A 20732-nucleotide genomic window follows, 5' to 3' on the forward strand; every position below is an offset into this window, starting at 1 on the left:
TCCTTTTGTTCGACAAAGTCCGACTTTATATCCCCAAAAACTCAGTTTTGCTGGCGCGCTTCATTCAGTAATCTACCGGCTTCCCTCCTTCAAAATGCATACAAAATTAATCGCAAACGTTACCAATAAACTTCTCCAAACAAGTCAAACAACATTTATAATCAAACCTCAGGTACCCTAATAAGTAAATAAATGATACAATTTAAGACAGGAGAATCGTTATTGTCTTTACTGGAGATAAACAACAAAGGACGGGCTCTCATCTACGAGCATGAAAACACTGCTGCCAAAATGGGAGCCTCTTAGAAACATTACAAATTATAGCAAATTTTTCCAAAAACAAGCCTGAAACTCTTTCTAAAGACTGTTGACATCTAGTGGAAGCCCTAGGAATTGCAATCTAGGAGGTTTTCACCTCATATTAAACATGACAGTCATTGGAAACTGTGGTAGGCTGAAAATCATTATTCTTTGGATGGTTTGTCTTCGGGTTTTCGCCTGCTATATCAGTTTGGTTATACTCACAGACATTATTGTAACAGTTTCAGAAACTTTAGAGTGTATGCATATCTAGCTTCTGGGCCTGAGTAACAGGCAGTTCACTTTGGGCACGCTTTTCATCCAGATGTCAAAATACTGCCCCCTAGTACTGCCCCCTAGCCCAAAGAGGGAAACGTTTTTCAACAGAATCCTCTCACCTTTTCCCGTTCATTTTTGGACTTCAATGAACAACACATCAGCTGTATGTGACCAGGTGAAAAAAACTTTTTCAAGCCAAACCATGTCATAACTGGTGGCCCCCATATTAGCGAAAGTGACATCCTAGTCAACATAGCTAATATAGCTAATATGTTAGTAAACCCGCTATCATGGAGTAACATTACATTGTCAGTGTAACAGTAAAGCTTCCATCCCTCTCCTCGCCCCTACCTGGGCTCGAACCAAGGACCCTCTGCACACAGACAACAGTCAACCTCGAAGCATTGATACCCATCGCGCCACAAAAGTCACAGTGCTTGCAGAGCAAGGGGTACAACTACTTCAAGGTCTCAGGGCGTGTGACATCACCAATTGAAACGCAATTAGCACGCACCAGCTAGCCATTTCATATCAGTTACACTCACCCCCCTTTTGACCTCCTCCTTTGCTGCAGCAACCAGTGATCCGGGTCAACAGCATCAATGTAACAGTTTAGCTTCCGTCTCTCTCCTCGCCCCTACCTGGGCTTGAACCAGCCACCCTCGAAGCATTGTTACCCATCGCGCCACAAAAGCCACTGCCCTTGCAGAGCAAGGGGATCAACTACTTTGTGGGCTTTGTCTCAGGATGGTAAGTTGGTGGCTGAAGATATCTCTCTAGTGGTGTAGGGGCTGTGCTTTGGCAAAGTGGGTGGGGTTATATCCTTCCTGTTTGGCCCTGTCCGGGGGTATCATCGGATAGGGCCACAGTGGGCTAGGGTCAGTTTGTTACATCTGGAGTACTTCTCCTGTCTTATCCGGTGTCCTGTGTGAATTTAAGTATGCTCTCTCTAATGTCTATACTCTACATGACCACCCTCTCTCTCTGTCTCTCTGTCTCTCTCTCTCTCTCTCTCTCTAATTCTCTCTTTCTCTCTTTCTTTCTCTCTCTCGGGGGACCTGAGCCCTTGGACCATGCCTCAGGACTAACTGTCATGATGACTCCTTGCTGTCCCCAGTCCACCTGGCCGTGCTGCTGCTCCAGTTTCAACTGTTCTGCCTGCGGCTATGGAATCCTGACCTGTTCACCGGATGTGCTACCTGTCCTAGACCTATTATTTGACCATGCTGGTAATTTATGAACATTTGAACATCTTGGCCATGTTCTGTTATAATCTCCCCTCCTCTTTTGTAGTAGACACCATCGAAACTCTGTTTTCTCACTCAATTGCATAGCCTATAGAAATGAGCAACATGAGCTCATGGGCTCTCATGAGGTGTTTGATTCGATTTTCAATCCCATTTGCATCGATGTCAGAGTGACTAGAGAACAATGGAGTGCTGAGTACCAGGTAGTTAGCCAGTTTGGTATGCTCCTAATGACCATCAGCAGCATCAGAGCTTGGAGAAGCCTTATTACCATGCCTAAACGGTCATGTGGAATTTGACTGCCATCATGATTCGTGACTTCCGGTCTGGCGGTAATATGGTCACAGCAACAGTAATTAGTTCCCTTTCACATGGGAGATGGGACTTGTAGATTAAGAATCTTAATGATATTTGTCATAACTATAATTTGTTGAATGGAGCTCCTGATAAAACAACAATAGTTCTTCTGACCCATGGCAGACAGACAGAGAGACGGACGGACGGACGGCCAGACAGAGCAACTTAACTCGTGTGTTGTTCAACCTCACCATAACAATAATTAGAGGCATCACCTAACATTAGCACACGGTCATTACACAGGGCTTCATCTGTTTCATCAATAAGGTCCCACCGGCTTTTGTCTTGATACATCAGGCGTCTTTCCAGGACAGGTGTGTGTGACACAGCCAGGTAGCATGTACATGTTTATAATGCCTTCCCGGGAACACAACCTGTCCGTCTGTCTGTGTGAGATGGTTTCACAGACTTATGGATGAGAGTGGGACGGAATCTATACTGTACTACAGTATGTCTAGCTGACATGACACACTAGTCTCCGTCTCCCAGTCTAACTCAGCTCGAGCCATGCCAATAAAAGAGTTTGACAGATCTCTGAACGTGTCCGTTACTAAGGACAGCAGGAGACACTTTGGGCTGGGCCCATAGTGTGGCATCCACCCTCATCCGTCAGCCCCCTCTTCCCATGTGTGTCTTCAGGGAGCTTAGAGGGTGTGTCGGAGGGAACACCCCCCCAAACACACAGACATACACACCCTGGTCTCCTCAGCTTGTGGGGATGTGGCTGGTTCAGAATGGTACAGTGCAGGAAAGAGACCTAGCAGACATACTCACATTTCCAGTAACTGTTCATTGTGACAGTGATTAGTGTCTGTAGAGTCAGTCACCTCCCAAGAAGGGCTTAATGTCTGACTGGGAACCCTCCTCCTTCGACATGATGTATGCCTTTGAAGAAACACATACATGACCATACAAGCATATGTGCAGACTGGCAGGGAGGGACACACAAACCCAACCCACATACCGTGACGCAAACAACAGAACCACACAGACCCGGACAGAAACAGCAACACAATCCAAACACTTACTGCGAATACTTACACAAATACACACACTTACGTAGCACATTGCATTCTCCCACCACATATTTACACACATTTCCACTGTTTGCTTTTCACAGATTAACTAACCATCAGTAACTGATGCCAAGGTGACAGCATAATGGGTTTTGCAGGTAATGGTTATGTCATTATGTCTGTGTAGCAACAGCAAGTGACGCCGGAGACCATAATGATTTACATTCTGTACAATGCATTTCAGCTTTAGACATTTCTTTGTTGTTGACTCAGTTGACTTTCAGTTGGTGGAGGTTGTGAACTTAGTCAAAGTTATCTGTCTGCCTCTCTGTCAGTCAATCCTTTTGTAAAACACCTCAGATTTGTGAAAGAGACAGTCCAAACCCATAAATAACACCCTATGTGTCTGATGTGTCTGAGTTGTCAGACACAAAGGTAACCTAGCTAACCTAGCATCATTGGAGACGACATGCCTACCTGTACTGACATGCCATTATCCTCATGCTTGTGCTGTGTAGTAGACAGGGCAGCATCATAGTTGTACAAAGAATGTGTTTTAAGTATGTTGTTTATTTATGTTTTACTCCTGAAGTGCGTTAGATAGTTACTGAATGTGTGCGTCGCATTTGAGGTACAACAAAAAAAGAGAAAATGATGACGAACCTTTATTTCAGTCCTTACAGACGTTTATAGAATACAAACAGACGCATGTCGGAAAACAACACAGAAGAAATGCAATTCAAATGAAAGAGAACTACCGTATCGACAACTTGTTCCCTCAATCTAGAAATACATAGTTTCATACACAAAGCAAAACCGTTTATTCAACAACAACCATGACAGAGGAGGGGACACAACTGAGAGAGCTTCATTTGACAACTGAGAGACTTCTTAAAATGGATGCCGTAGCAGACATCCCATTCACCTACAGTGCATCTCATTATCTCCAGACATGTGAAGGAGGTAAATGCAGGCAACTCCAGAGAGAAACAGAGAAGACTAAGACTCTGATGGGAATTAAACAGACGTCCGTGTTCGTGGGAGCCCTTTACGGCTAATGGGTTGGCTGGCCCCTTGTGCCTGGCGGAGGCGTGTCAGGTGTTAGGAGTGATGAGGAGGATGAAGACGATTACGCCCATCTCACTTCTTCTTCACTTCGTCCTCTATCTGCTCCACCTCACTGGATTCATCCACCACCTTGCCGTTGATCATGGTCTGTGTCACCACCTTCACTATCTTCCTGGTCCACACCTCTGGCTCTTCTGCAACGCAACGAGAGGTAGCGGATGAAGAAGAAGAAGAAGAAGAAGGGGATGGGTTACCAAATGTCACAGGGTCACACTAGTACTGTGCTCACTTGCCGCTGTTGACTGACCTACCGCTTACGAATTAGTTACGGTGTCCATAGTCTATCAAATCAAGTGTTACCGAAGGGATTGAGTGAGTCACAGGCTTACATGAAGACGTAATTACAACATTGCGGCTTACGGTATATTTGTACCCACTGTGGTTGCTAGGGACAGATGTGTTTTGGGCGTTTGCTTTGTTTGCAGGTTTAGGTTCTGTAGCCACGGCTCTTGACTTGATGCCAGGTTGGTGGAAGCAGCACAGAATCAAACGCTGTACATTTTGATTCTGACATAAGGGAACGCCGCTGACCCTGCTTCGAACGTGTAGTGTAATTAGCCGTTTGCTTTTGTCAGCGAGCAACTTGGCCTGGAGTAAATGACCTTCACTCTACACAAGTCATCAACAGTATCTACACACGCTAGCCTAGGCACAGTTCCTTGAGTAAGAGCTCAGAGTATGGTAAAGTTGCCCGTAGACGCTGATCTTGGGTTAGTTTAGCAGTCCCATACATTCAATTTCAAACATCTCATTCCCAAATCATGGGCATTAATATGGAGTTTGTCTCCCTTTTGCTATAACAAGGCTTTCCACTAACTGTTGGAACATTGCTGCGGGGACTTGCTTCAATTCAGCCACAAGACCATTAGTGAGGGCGGGCGGACGGGCTGGCGCATTAAGGCAATGTTAGTCTATGTAGATTGCATGACTGTGTGCTCGCTTTTATACACCTGTCAGCAACAGGTGTGGCTGAAATATCCAAATTCACTAATTTGAAGCAGTGTCTACATACTTTTGCATATATAGTGTATGTGTATTACTTATTTGTTTTTTAGTTACAGTTTCTCTTGGCACTTGGACTACTTTCAGGGTAAGCCTTTTAATGAGGAGTGGCTTCCGTCTGGCCACTCTACCATAATTGCCCAATATTTATTTTATTTTATTTACTTAACTAAGCAAGTCAGGTAAGAACAAATTCTTATTTACAATGACGGCCTACCCCCCTGGCCAAACCCTCCCCTAACCCGGACAATACTGGGCCAATTGTGCGCCACCCTATGGGACTCCCGATCACGGCCGGTTGTGACACAGCCTGGGACCAAACCAGGGTGTGTAGTGACACCTCAAGCACTGCAATGCACTGCCTTAGACCGTAGGTGTCACTTGGGAGTATAGCTCCCGATTGGGGGAGTGCTACAAAGATGGTTGTCCTTCAGGAAGGTTCTCCCATCGCCACAGAGGTAATCTGGAGCTCTGTCAGAGTGACCATCGAGTTCTTGGTCACCTTCCCGAGAAAGACCCTTCTCCCACGATTGCTCAGTATTGCCGGGCGGGCATCTCTAGGAAGAGTCTTAGTGGTTCCAAACTTCTTCCATTTAAGAATGATGGAAGCCACTGTGTTCTTGGGGACCTTCAATGCTGCAGAAGTATTTTGGTAACCTTCCCCAGAACTGTGCCTCTGCACAATCCTGTCACAGAGCTCTACGGACAATTCCTTTGACCTCATGGCCTGGTTTTTGCTCTGATATGCACTGTCAACTGTGGGACCTTATATAGACAGGTGTGTGGCTTTCCAAATGATGTCCAACCAATTAAATTGACCACAGATGGACTCCAATCAAGTTGTAAAACATCTCAAGGATTATCAATGGAAACATGATGCATCTGAGCTAAATTTCAAGTCTCAGAGCAAAGGTTCTGAATACTTATGTAAATGAGGTGTTTCTGTTTTTAGTTTTCATACGTTAGCAAAAATTTCTAAAAACCTGTTTTTGCTTTGTCATTATGGGATATTGTGTGTAGATTGATGAGGAAAAAAACAATTTAATACATTTTAGAAAAAGGCTTTAACGTAACAAAATGTGGATAAGTCAAGGGGTCCTAATACTTTTCGTCCGAATGCACTGTATATGCCCATATAAAACACAAGTAATATATATAAATATATATATATATATATATATATATAGAGAGAGAGAGAGAGAGAGAGAGAGAGAGAGAGAGAGAGAGAGAGAGAGAGAGAGAGATGGAGAAGGACAAATTGGAGATGGACAAATTCTTAACCCTAAGAATTTGTTCTTAAATGACTTGCCTGGTAAAATAAAGATGAAATAAAATGTAAAAAAAAACGTTTTTTTTTTAAAGGGCAGAGAGAAGAAAAACAAAAGATTGAGTGGGTGACCAGGGTGGGTCCATGCAGACCATTTGAGAGGTTAAGGTGAATTAAAGTCTCTCTGTGTGAGAATGAAATGATATATTCATGAATTAATAGTATTCTTATCACACGCCATGGATTGAATTCCCTCCTGTCACACTGATAAAGAAAGTCTCTCCATCCAGGTGAACGGTCACAGCTGAAATCAACCAATCAATGTGTTGCTGTGTGCTGAGTGAGTAATGCCAAGCTTTGATGTTTGCTTAGGTTAGCCTGTGTCAATTAAGAAGTGAGAGTGTATCAATGTGAAGTTAATATACTGATGATACTCACTTTTTGGTGGGGGAACTTCTTTAATCCTGAATGAATAAAGGAAAAAGAAGGCCAGAGTTAAAAAGTGAACGATTACAAGGGCTGAAACAGGCAGAAGATGTTACCATGTATGGTCATCAATTCCTGGTTTACCAGGAAAGAGCAATTCTCTGTTAGACTCAACTCAACAAAGCAGATAATGTAGTCCTTTGAGAGGAGAACTAGCCTGTGTTCACGTGTGCTCCCTTCCTCAGCTGGATCGATAGACTCCCACGCCTCAGCTGGTGAACAGGTTCCCGTGCCTCGACAGACGCAACCGGGGAGGTCTCAGCTGGCTCATCCGGCTCTTGCGCCAAAGCCGGTTCGTCAGGCTGATCCCCGGGATTGTCCCTTTGGTTGGCGTTCAGCACCTGCGCGTCATCAGACTCACCTGGACTCCATCACCTCCTTGATTACCTGCCCTATATATGTCACTCCCTTTTTTTCCTTCCCCAGGTGTCCTTGTTTCTGTTTCTGTTTCCTGTCTGTTGCTTTGTTCGTGTTTCTTGTTTTGTTTATTAAATGATGCACTCCCTGAACTTGCTTCCCGACTCCCAGCGCACACGTTGCAGCCTGGATATACAGTACTCACTAAGCATCCCTTAACGACTTCTCACTGTAGCATAATCACGTTCTGTCGCTCAATTGGTAGAGCATGGGTCTCTTGCAACTCCAGGATAGTGGGTTCGATTCCCAGGACCACCTATATGTAAAAAATGTATCCACCCTTAACTGCTAAATGGCATATATTATCATGGTGACTCACGTCTCCTCTCCCTCCAGTAGTCTTCTGTAGGTTGCAATCTCCATCTCCAGGTTCTGCTTGATGCGGAGCAGCTGTTCGTAGTCCGTCTTGTTGCGCTGCAACATAACGCAATACCATACGATACAAATGATTGGTCCTTTTGTTACAGTAAACCACATAAATATATACAGGTCCACCTCCTTAGGGGCTGGGCTACCAGTAAGTACCTGCATGTCCAGACGCAGCTGAGACAGGTCCTCCTCCAGCTGGGACAGCGTGGCCTGCAGGCGCTCCATCTCCAGGCTGTACTTCTGACCTGTCTCGCTGAGGTTACCCTCCAGAGCTGCCACCTGAGGGGGAGATGTTGTCAACACCCACGTGCACATTGTTCAACTGAGGTCTTTGTTGACCCCCCGAACGTGACTGTTAGAGAGCTACTGCATTTCGGGGATCTTTATCGTAACACAAATTCTTCTCCCACCCAAGGTCAGGGGAAGTGAGTGGTATTTGCTGTCAACGTTAAGGTTGACATGGTTGGGAACAAAGGGTGAGATCTTAGTAATACTGTGTCTTTGAGTGCCATTGTAATTGTTAAGTTCCCCAGTGGAACATAACCCATAGAGGCAAGGTTCCTTCTTGCTATGTGTCACCTACTTATACAGGCTCTCAAACTGTAGATTGGAGTGGCATGGTATATTTAAGTCCCCCAATGAAACACAACACCCCAGCTGAAAGGTTTCTACCTGTTTGTGCAGACTTTCCAGCTGTATCTTAAGGTGACACCGTATTCTAAGTTCCCCAGTACAACACAACTCCCAGGTGAAAGGTCCCTAGTTCCTACCTGTTTGTACAGACTCTCCAGCTCTACCTCCAGGGTCTGTAGGAAGCGTCGTCTCTCTACCAGCTCACTCTGAGCTCCCCTCAGAGCCTCGTTAGACTCCTTCACCTCGTTCTGCACCGTGTCCAACTGTAACACACCACACACGTCCCTGAGCGCACCACATCTCCGTTCCTGAACGCTGTAGGCCATGTTACTAGATACCAGACCTGCGTTCAAATACCTGGGTTCACCTGGATATAATATCTATGATACGCCTGAATCGTAACTTGAGATACACATGCAATGTCAATGGGAGATTTGCATGAAAATTCGAGTCACACGCACACATCTCAAGTTACAAATAATCAGCCCTGAGAGACACTAGTGGCTGGTTTCTGGCATGGTGATGCACCCAACAAGCCAGTCCCCCCGCTGACCTTCTTGAGGTACCACAGCTCAGCCTGGTCCTTGTTCGTCTTGACGATGCCCTCGTACCGAGTCCTGAGCTCTGACATAACTGTCCCCAGGTCAGGTCCTCCACGACCCGAGTCCACCTCCACGTTAACAGTCTGAGCAGCGACGTGGCCCTTCATAGACTCCACCTCCTTCAGAGAGACAATCAATCAATTACATCAGTTGTCACAAAGTACTTCACAGTAACCTGGCCTAGGACTCCCCCAAAGAGCAAGAAAGACAGGAAATAGAAACTCTCAGGCATCCGTGTTTTTTTTGTGTGTGTTTCAGTTTCTAACATATTTGTCCGCCCCGTGTTTTTCTCTATGTCATTGTTTGCATGATTTTTTAGGAATATTCTCTGTTTGTTTATTAGTCCTCCAAAGTGTGTGTTCTCCAGTGAATTCTACAGCCCATAAGAGAGAAGGCGAGACCCTCTGATTTATTAACATCCTCTCCATAAATACTTGATGGAGTTGAACTCATGTTACTCCTAGTGTGTGCCTTGATCACTGTTCCCTCCCAGTATGCCCTTTCTCTGCGTGTCACATACAGCCTAATAGATAGAACATATGTTACTACTGCATTGGCACTACACACACCACACCCTGCTTTCCAAACACACCCAGCACTTCTGGTGCCAGTCATCGACTTAAAGCACCACACACCATAGGAAAACAGGAAGGGTTGAGCCTGCACACACACACACACACACACACACACACACACACACACACACACACACACACACACACACACACACACACACACACACACACACACACACACACACACACACACACACACACACACACACACACACACACACACACACACACACACACACACACACACACACACACACACACACACACACACACACACACACACACACAAGGTGACTTATGTCTTCACACAGGTCTGAAGTGTGCCTATTCAGAGCAGAGCAACCAGTGAGCAAAGATGTTATCAGAGGGGCCTCTATGGAGACTTGAGTAAAAAATCTAAGACTAGCTTCAAGTTGCTTAACACAAAGGGGCCTCCGGTGTTGGGTTTCAGACTTCGAGCAGGTTCCAAGCTTCCCAGGGCATCCCAGCTTCCCAGGGGATACAGAGTGATACCACCACCGGTGCAGAAAGGAACAGAGGACCACTCTGTTCTCCTCCATCATTGCTTCCCCTCTCAGACCACTTATTCTATTCTGTGGTCTTCGTGATTATCCAGCTAATGGCCAGCTAGAAGAGGAATGGTGACAGAGGACATCCTTGTCTCTCTCCAGTCAGAAATACATCCTCATACCAGGAGACCAGGGAAAACTCTGGGTTCGAGTGATAGCGTTATGACTTGGCCTAAGGATGAACACCTGGCCCCACTATCTCAATGTGCAAAACGAGTTAAACTGACATAGAGATGACATAACTTCAACTAGTTTTGTCTGCTGGGATATCATCATCCTTAGGGGAGTTGTCCTCTTACTTTGTTACTTTCATGCTTGTGGATAAATAAAGTCCTGATCTCCTCTCACCTCCTCATGGTTCTTCTTCAGAAAGTAGAGATCTTCCTTCAGGCTGTCCAGGTCTCCTCTGTGGGACATGATGATCTGCTCATGGTCCACCTTGGCCTTCTTCAGGGCCAAGCAGTCCCTCTCCACAGACTGGGACATGCACATCTCTGTCTCCCACCTGGGAGGGAAGAGATTGCGAGAGATTGCGAAGTGAGAGAATGTGAGAGCTTGGGTGACTAAGACTTGAAAGAATTCATTACACATAGGAAGATAAAATGTAAACCTGAAAGAAGGGGTGGGGTGAAGGAGGGCGAAAAGGAGGGAGGAAGGGAGTGCAGTCACAGGACTAATCGCAGTTGCATACGCATATGCACAAGCACATGCTTGCATGCGCGCAGTCGCGCATGTAAGTTCCCAAATGTTTGTCTCCTAAGTGGTGTTTGCGTGGTGCCAGTCGACATGTCCTGTAGACTGCAAAAGACACATACAGGACACACTGGCCTTTGCCTAAAGATACACCTGCAAGCCTGCTTCGCCTGAAATTAAACAGAGCTACAGGCGTCCTGAACAACAGAAGCAAAGATGCAAAGACACGACAAAACAGAGAGGGGCCACGGCCCCAGCCTCCACACTCACTTAATCCGGAAGTCGTCAGCTGCAAGTTTAGCATTGTCAATCTCCAGCATGAGGCGAGCGTTCTCCAGTGTCTTCCTCCTCACCTGAGAAAAGACGTGGTCAGCATTCAACTTTGACATATCAACTACGTACTAGTGCGATCTTACAGTTGAGCGTTTCAATCGTCGCTCATTCTTTCACTGTCACCTCTCAGGTGCACTTCCCCTCGCTGACAGAAACACTGGCTCCAGAAACCTCCTAGAGAATTTGGGTAACACACTCCATACGTGGCCTTCGTTTGACTAATCTTTAACCCACAGCCTGCAGTGTCTGTCTAGTGCAGGTTAACTAAAAGGTAACATTTCCCGTTAATGTTAAACTCCGATTAAAGAGAGTGTTGAAAACACGTACGTGTATGGCCACACGTGTATGTATCATGTGACTAATCCAGGATATGTTGACAATGCGTAAATCCATATCATGGCTCATACATGTGTCCTTGTTGTACGTGCTGCAAGAGGTGAGATAAGGGCATGGGAAGTTACATGGGGTGAGCGAAAGGGATCATGGGAAAGTAGGGACGTTGGGAACCCACCTCCTGTTCCACCTGGTGGGCCTGGGCCATCATGGTTTTGAAGTCGTGACCTTCAGGGATGCGCTCAATCATTATCTGCTTGATCCGCAGCTCCAGATCTGAATTGGATTTCTCCAGTGAGCGCACCTTAGAACAACAAGAAGTTTATTGTCCATCATCTTTTAGTACCTGCAAGTGCCTTGCTCAAGGGCACCACGTCAGGAAATGGCAACTAGTATACTGATACCAGTAACTCTCTGGTTGACAGCTCACTTCCCACCAGATTTCCAGCGGATCTGGGATTTGAACCAACAACCCTTCGGTTGCTGACCAGCTTTTCTAACCTCTAGGCTACCTTCCGCCTACCTTGTCCAGGTAAGTGGCCAAGCGGTTGTTGAGGCCTTGCATTGCCTCTTTCTCGTTGGTATGGTTACCCAGCTGCCCATTGAGGTTCAAGGTGACAGGCTGGCCGCTCATGTCGCGGCTGACGGATGCAGAGCGGGTCAGGGGGCTGGCGGAGGCAAAGGACACTGCGGCTCTGGAGTGGGCACGGCCACTGTCTCTCAGAGATGGACTAGAGAAGGAGGGTTGGCGGCCCACAGAGAAGCTCCGCAAAGAGAAACTGGAAGACATGACGGCTCTGTGTGAGAGATGACAAAGAGGAAGAAGACCTTGTTGAAACACATACAGTGCATGCTAATAACATTATAAAACGTGAACTTGGTATTAAACTGAAGAGGATTTGGTCTTTCACTATTTCATTCAGTCTGAGATGTAGGCTAGACTTAAAAAACATGACAGATGTGGCCAGTGGCGGTAGCCCCCAACAACAACAAAAAGCACCATTCTGCACTAATTGTAATTTAAAACTATAGAAATATACAAATATATTCAAAAATAAGACTCATAAATATCCAAAGAAGTAACAAAGACAAATAGAAAGAAATTGTAGTGTATAACTACAAATTACAAAGAGAATCACATTATTACTCTATTACTCTATTGCTAACAAAAAACACACAAATAAAACTAAATTGCACAAATCCTATATCACACAAATACACAAATATAATAACACACTTATAAAGAGAACATGATTATTACATTACTGCACTTCAAACAAGAAACACACAAACTAAATTGCACAACTAATTGCATGACTAATTTCATTAGTACTGTACAAAGTTAGAGGTGCGCTATTTGATAGATTCCCTCGCTCCCCCTACCTCGGGCTTCCAGTGCGGAGAGGGAGAGAGGGATCCTGGAGAATGGATCCTGGGTAATGCTGTCTACCTTGAGACTGATGCTACAGCTGAATTTCTATGGAGATGAGAAAGGGGGAGGGGCCACGTAACGTGTAAAGTAGGTGGAGCCTCTATAAGACATCGGAGTCCTTCTCTCCCCGTGGGTCGGGAGGTAACCAGAACTTCACTCAGGAGAGTAACATCAAATATTGAACAATGTGTTGGAAGAAGGAAAGGGAATTGGTCTAATCAAACAACAGAAGGCTATGTACATTCTAAGGAGTTCTCATGTGTGTTATGTCAATTCTTAAGCGTACAGAAGGTGTTTGGCTGTTGATTCTGAGGAGTTATTGAGGTGTGTGATTGGCTGATTGGTTAGCCGTCATTATTTGGTGATTAGGCCTTCCCTCACTTCTTATCAACGTACTCACCCAAAGTCACACTCCTATGAGCATCTAAAGATACCGATCCATTTAATAAAATTAAAAAATGTTGTCTACCAATGCAAATAAATGTAACATACAACAATGAGAGAGAGGGAGAGAGAGAGAGAGAGAGAGAGAGGGAGAGAGGGAGAGAGACAGAGAGAGAGAGAGTCAGAGAGAGAGAGAGTCAGAGAGTGAGTGTGGGTTTCCTGGTCTCCTACCCCCGCCCCCCCTCCCCATCTCGTACTTCTGAGTGGGAGACCTTCCCAGGCAGTAGCCTGCCTAGCTCACAAACTAGAATCAGGGCGCCCACTCCCACAAGGTTAATTGACCCACAGTCCCACACGGGGACATGATATCATTGCACCTGATGTGCAAATGAGCGATAGAAAACCGATCGTGCAAATGTCACCATTCTGAATATTTTTTTCCCACTTTTTTTTTTTTTTTTGGCGTGCGCCCTGTGCCGCCCTGGGCTTTGAGTCAATTATTTATTCTTACAACATGCAAATAATTATTTTTTAGGCACACAAACCGTTGGCTAGGGTCCAAAATGGTCATTTTCACCCATGCAGGAGACAAAAGAACACGCAGCCTGTAAGGCCATTTCGAATGAGCCCACCAATTGCTGTCTATTCAAACTAAAAGTCAACCACAGACTGATAAAAAAAATGTCAATGGTTGACTGGTTACCCAGCTGCCCATTGAGGTTCAAGGTGACGGGCTGGCCGTTATGACTGCTACACTGTCTAAGCTCCACTCAAGCATTACTTTATCCAAGTTCAGTGTACAATCATCAACATGTAAATGGCTAATCCTCTATCAGAAGAGCTTCCCAAGAACTGCGAAGAAAACCCTCATATCTTACATGACTATTTTGATTGTTCTTGTTCATAACATATTCCTATATTTGTAGGTCTTTGTCAATAACCAATGAGAGAAATCACAAAAACAAGAACCAACACGAGCGCAGAGTTATGTGGAGGCTCTGTTTAAAACAGAGCCCAACCGAGTAACTGAGTAGTTGCCTAGTACTGTTTAGTGCCAAACAGACATTCTACACAGCCACTGGGCTGTTCAATAGGGATTAGTCATCTCTGTCACATAATACTCTGAGTTTCTCCCACCATCACCAGGACTAAACATTAGAAAAAGTAAAACATTCCTTTGTTGTGATGAGTAGAGAAATGTATAGAAACAAAGTGATAACAGTATATAAAATATATCTAGAGGGGCAAAAAAAACTCAGATGGATCATTGAAATATTATAACTTAGTTTTTTTTTAAAGAAGAAGATTTGAGACGCTACACATTTACAGTTTTCAAAATGAAATATAAAGAGTTAGTCACACAAACGTATGTATCCTTAATCTTTTTGATATTTGATTAGTGTGTTCACTAAGAAGCAATTCAATTCAAACACTTACCTGGATTATGTTCTCTTCGGTGAGAGAAAGAGGGAGAGAGGGATCCTGGAGAATGGATCCTGGAGAATGCTGTCTACCTTGAGACTGATGCTACAGCCGAATTTCTATGGAGATGAGAAAGGGGGCGGGGCCACGTCACGTATAAAGTAGGTGGAGCCTCTATAAGACATCGGAGTCCTTCTCTCCCCGTGGGTCGGTAGGTAACCGGAACTTCACTCAGGAGAGTAACATCAAATATTGAACAATGTGTTGGAAGAAGGAAAGGGAATTGGTCTAATCAAACAACAGAAGGCTATGTACATTCTAAGGAGTTCTCATGTGTGTTATGTCAATTCTTAAGCGTACAGAAGGTGTTTGGCTGTTGATTCTGAGGAGTTATTGAGGCGTGTGATTGGCTGATTGGTTAGCCGTCATTATTTGGTGATTAGGCCTTCCCTCACTTCTTATCAACGTACTCACCCAAAGTCACACTCCTATGAGCATCTAAAGAAACCGATCCATTTAATAAAATTAAAAAAATTTGTCTACCAATGCAAGTAGATGTAACATACAACAATGAGAGAGAGAGAGAGGGAGAGAGAGAGAGAGAGTCAGAGAGAGAGTGTGGGTTTCCTGGTCTCCGTGTTGGTCTGTCTTCCCGATGTAAAACTGTGTCCTTCCCCTGTCTCACCCAGTCTCTCTGTGATGTTTAATCAGGTTGAAAACACCCAACACAACAGGTTGATAACAGCTAACACACCTGCTCTCCAGTAAGGTCCATCCCGACGTGATGAGTTGCTGCTGCCACAGCATCTCTGGCATGCCACAGCCGCTGCCTGAGGCTCCACAGTAGCTAGTACAGGCAGTTCACACTGTGAGGTTGCACATTTTTTCAATTGGCGTAGGAAACACATTCCATGGGGACTCCGCCTTCAAAAAGCTCCAAACCTTGGGGAAGTACAACAAAGATTTCAACAAAAACATTAAAACATTTGAAGAAGGACTAATGGCTCAAAAGTTTAGGAAGTACAAGAGGGACACAACCGATTACCAGCTTAACCACGTTTACATGTGGACATATGAGGACACCACGAAACAACATAGCACAAGAGAGGGTGGCCATCCACAACTCCAATCACACTTTGCAGAACGACAGTGACTTCCCAGGTGACTCAGACTCCAATCGGAGTGGCTACTGTCGCCAAGACCGTGGACACCATCGATCAAAAAATGGCAGACGGGGCACAGGAAGACGAGCAGGGGCAAGAGGAATCCACACTCCCGGAATCATGCCCCTCACCTGCCAACAGGTGAGGATACTGTAATGAACCTTGATTACAGCGAGGTTGCTGTAATCAAGGTACTTACCACATATCAGGTGTCTGCCTAAATTAAAGGCCTCTCTTTTGTCCCCACATATGACAGTAACTCTTTTGAGATAAAGACTGATTGTTTGTGCTTTTTGGCAGGGGGGGGGGCATCAAAGCCACTACATGACAGAGCACTAAACAATACAATAACTGCACTATACCGGTGACAAACGGTGACGAAAAACTGTTAGGGCCTACATAAAGCTCTCCCAACAGCAGTCCCAACATCTTATCACTGCTACATCTGGCTGTCAGCGGAGCCTTGTCTGGCAGTGAAACAGTTCATTCAGCCTCATTTACTGCCTTTAAAAAAAACATAGCTTGTATGGCTGACTTGCTTAAACAAATCTGGTTTCTAATAACAATTGTGATGTACAAGCTATGGCATAAGGGGACGACAAGAAGATAAGAGGCAATCTGTAATTTTGATTAAGACATTAATGAGCGAGCTAGGACGGATGTAGTCCATATAACTATTTGTTTAGCACTTTTGAAATGTACAGTGACAGAATTCAGGACATGGGCCATTCTCGCTGTACACCAAGTCAGAACTGTCGGATAAATAAAGGAGGCATATAAGCAGACAATGAAAGCTCTTACAATATTTGATGACTACATTTCTCTAAAACAAGTTATAGGCTACACGTGCACCACCAAGACAGAACAGTAGGCTAAATTATGAGAGGTAAATAGAGCAAATAATTAGGGTGAGGCACATGGGCTACTAACATCTTACTACACAACATAAACTTAGTATTACTTTCTTAGCTACAGTATACATATCTCCCCGGCATATTACATCATTTATGCAGCAGCATGCAATACATTTTTGGACTCACCTTGCTGTGTTGTGCTCACTTGAACAGGAAGGTGGTGTGGTGGTCGTTCGTGGGCAAATTTAGTCATCAAAGTCTGGCATTCTCTGGATTTATGGTGCTTTAAAAACAACTGGGAACTTGAAAAAACAAGTTTGAATCATGATGACGCCATGGATCTTCATGTCATAGCTCTAGAAAGAGGCCGAATTTACAAATCTGAGTTGGATGACTGCTTTGCAGTGATTGCTTTGCAATGCTTGCAGTTAGCCACTGTTACTGATTCCTTCCAAATCACTCATTGTTGAATTTGCGATTTCCAACTTGTGTAATGTATATGTATATGTCCAATGGCCAATGACCACCAATACGTTTTATCTACAATTTCTCTTCGTTATTTCTCTTCATGTGGCAAGGATTAAAAATTATTTGCCAGTAGATTGTCGATTTGATGCATGATGATGACTGCTAGCTAAGATTTTGAAAGTATGATGTTGACATGATCAGTACAATCAAAGCTACATATAACGTGATTTGATGTAATTTTATCTGTGGCCAATGACATTGAGCCTTCTTGGATGGGCACTTCTAATGTAACCCTTTGGCAGCACCCAAGGGGCTAACATTTTCTAGCTCTACCCTTAGACTTGGCGGTGAAGTAGTGTCCCCATCAGTGACAGAACACTGCAATCCCTGGTGAATCACGCCGCAATGCTCCGTATTTTCTGCTGGCTTGCCCTACCACCACAGAAAGCACTGAGCTAGGCTGACACACCTGCATTTTGGAGCTGCCTTACTCAAGAAAACATAAAAGAGACCAAGCGGCTTTATTAACTCAATAATATATATATTTTCTTTATATTGTTTCCAAAGTAACATTCAAAACAGGAAACCCCCCCCCCAAACAAAATAATAATTGGATTACTTTTTTTGCTAAAAATGTGGGTCTCAAAGCCCCACCTGCCCTGAATGATGGGTTCAAACCCAAGAGTATACAGTGCATTCGGAAAGTATTCAGACCCCTTTACTTTTTCCACATTTTGTTACTTATTCTAAAATTGATTAAATAGTTTTGTTTCCCCTCATCAATCACAATACCCCATAATGACAAAGTGAAAACAGTTTTTTACTAACTTGTCTCATCGCTACTCCCGCACGGACTCGGGAGAGGCGAAGGTCGAGAGCCATGCGTCCTCCGAAACACAACCCAACCAAGCCGCACTGCTTCTTAACACAGCACGCATCCAACCCGGAAGCCAGCCGCACCAATGTGCCGGAGGAAACACCGTACACCTAGCGACCTGGTCAGCGTGCACTGCGCCCAGGCCCGCCACAGGAGTCGCTAGTGCGCGATGAGACAAGGTAATCACTGCCAGCCAAAATCTCCTTAATTCGGACGATGCTAGGCCAATTATGCACCGCCCCATGAGCCTCCTGGTCGCGGCCGGGAGGCCGCTAAGCACTGTGATGCAGTGCCTTAGACCACTGCGCCACCCGGGAGGGCTGTTTCTGTCAGGACCCGGTTACGAACCCGGGTCTCCGGAGTGAGAAACAGTCACTAAACCAACTGAGCCACGAATAGTCAGTAGGAACACCTCAATGATGATCAATGGAAACAGGATACACCTGAGCTCAATTTCGAGTCTTATAGCAAAAGGTCTGAATACTAACAGTACAGTTTTTAATTTTTAATACATTTGCAAAAATGTCCATTTTGTCATTATGGGGTATTGCGTGTAGATTGATGAGATTGATGATTGATGAGAATGTATTTTTTTAGTACATTTTAGAATAAGACTCTAATGTAGCAAAATATGGAAAAGGGAAGGGGCCTGAATACTTTACAAATGCATTCACATCTTCTGTAGAATTGTGGAATAGGATGTTTTCAACTTCTATCTGTCCATTCAACAATTGCTAAAGATACTCAGATTGTCATTAAACCTGCTGATAAGGGAGGAGCTATAGTTGTTCAGACTACTTTATAAGGCAGAGGCCCGCTTGATGATGAACATTTCTATAGGAAACTCAGAACTTACTCTACATCTGACTTCCAGACAAAGATAACCAACTATCTGACATTTGATCTTGATCAGAACTGGATCTCTATGCATGAATTTAACTACCTTTATTGGAAATTCCCTCTCATACCTGTTTTCTATGGACTACCTAAGATCCATAAGAGCCTATGCTAACCTAAGGGCAGAACCATCGTTGCCAGTATTGACTCTCTTCTAGAGACTCTCCAACTTTTCTGATTCTTTCATTAAGCGTATTGTGCAAAAACACACAGCATTCGTCAACGGTTCTACAGATGTGATTAACAAAATATCAGAAATGTCTAATCTCCCTGACAACATCCTATTGGCTACATTTGATCTAGAGAGCCTCTACACCCTTCAAACTCAACTCTGTACCTTGAAGCCAGTTGCACTGCATTTTTCGTTGTTCTCAGCTAATCAGGGACTGATTTAGACATGGGACAAAAGGTGTGTGCAATTAATTATCAGGTAGAACAGAAAACCAGCAGGCTTCGGACCTGGAGTTGAGTACCCCTTCTCTGCATCTCTCATGAAAAAGGCTAGACGCACTGGAATATATTACCTACAGGAAAGTGACATAGAAATGTCACCACCTAGTGAATTAATCTGTGAACTGGCTTCTCAAGTTCTCAAGATCAACTACTTTGCCTTTGAAAAACGCGTTTTCCTTCAAATCAGTGGAGTTGCTATGGGCTCCACAGTAGCCCCTAATTATGCTAATTTATACATGGGCTATTTTGAGCACAAGTCTATCTGTGAGTTGACCAGGACCCTTACTTCTCCAAGATGCTCAAATGGTTCAGGTCAATTGATGATATTCTTTGTGTGTGGATTGGCACTGAACAAGAACTCCACGAATGTACTTCCTTTTAGAACAGTACGAACACGGGGTCAATTTATTGGACATGTGAATAGAGGCTGCTAATGGGGAACTTATCATCACTCTAAACCTCGACCGGCATATACAAAAAATAAGGGTCAAAACTTGTAAGGAATTCTCTGTTAATTGCATTATTACATTCACCCTCAAAGCCTTTATGATTCAAAACATAGCGATGAAACATTGGCACATGCTCACCTCAGACCCAACACTCAGTCAGGAATTCAAGGACCCCCCCCCCATATTTGTCTACAAACGGGGTCCCAATATTCACAGTAGACTAGTCCAAGGCAGCCTCAACACAGTTGCTAAACAAACCCTCCTTACTCCCCTGAGAGATGGAAACTACCCTGTGGCAATTGTGCTCAGTGCAGCAACACAGACACACAAGGTCTGGAAAAATATACAGTGTTAAAGGTGTGATCACATGCAACACAAACTCTGTGTTTGTGGGCGAGACATCCAGATGCTCGAAACAGAGAATAAGCGAACATAAGAGTTCTATAAGACGCAAGGAGGAAAATGACCCTGTTACTTGTCACTTTGTCCAGTGCTCTCACAGTGTGTCTTCTCTACAATCACATGGCATTGAGAAGGTGGAAGTGTCACCAAGAGGAGGCGGCAACGGCCGTAAACTCTGCCAGAGAGAACTCTTCTATATTCATCTTTTAGGCGCCCTATAGCCGTTAGGACTTTTTTTGATATGAGGGTCATGTTGTAATTCCTAATTCTAGCTTCACAAACACACCCTGGTATTAGGATGTCCTGTATTCACCTATATCTAGTT

At 44.5% G+C, this 20732-nt stretch overlaps 1 protein-coding gene across 3 annotated transcripts; it reads right to left on the bottom strand.

The window, feature by feature from the left end:
- Positions 1 to 3851: 3851 nt before the first annotated feature.
- Positions 3852 to 15007, bottom strand: si:ch211-243g18.2 (uncharacterized protein LOC559906 homolog). Of its 3 annotated transcripts, none has more exons than XM_046369531.1 (12): positions 14860 to 14965; positions 12990 to 13083; positions 12130 to 12403; positions 11785 to 11910; positions 11211 to 11293; positions 10596 to 10752; positions 9055 to 9222; positions 8639 to 8764; positions 8025 to 8147; positions 7819 to 7913; positions 7035 to 7060; positions 3852 to 4461 (listed from the first exon to the last, which is right to left on the bottom strand). In XM_046369531.1, exons 3-12 carry the CDS (start codon positions 12394 to 12396, stop codon positions 4340 to 4342), a joined length of 1293 nt encoding a protein of 430 aa, XP_046225487.1. In that variant the 5' UTR covers positions 12397 to 12403; positions 12990 to 13083; positions 14860 to 14965; the 3' UTR covers positions 3852 to 4339. The 3 variants fall into 3 exon arrangements, with proteins under 3 accessions (XP_046225487.1, XP_046225489.1, XP_046225488.1); XM_046369533.1 differs by lacking the exon at positions 14860 to 14965 and adding an exon at positions 13439 to 13455; XM_046369532.1 differs by lacking the exon at positions 12990 to 13083 and having other exon boundaries at positions 14860 to 15007.
- Positions 15008 to 20732: the final 5725 nt, after the last annotated feature.

Source organism: Oncorhynchus gorbuscha, linkage group LG11, assembly GCF_021184085.1.
Source record: "Oncorhynchus gorbuscha isolate QuinsamMale2020 ecotype Even-year linkage group LG11, OgorEven_v1.0, whole genome shotgun sequence".
Lineage (NCBI taxonomy): Eukaryota > Metazoa > Chordata > Actinopteri > Salmoniformes > Salmonidae > Oncorhynchus > Oncorhynchus gorbuscha.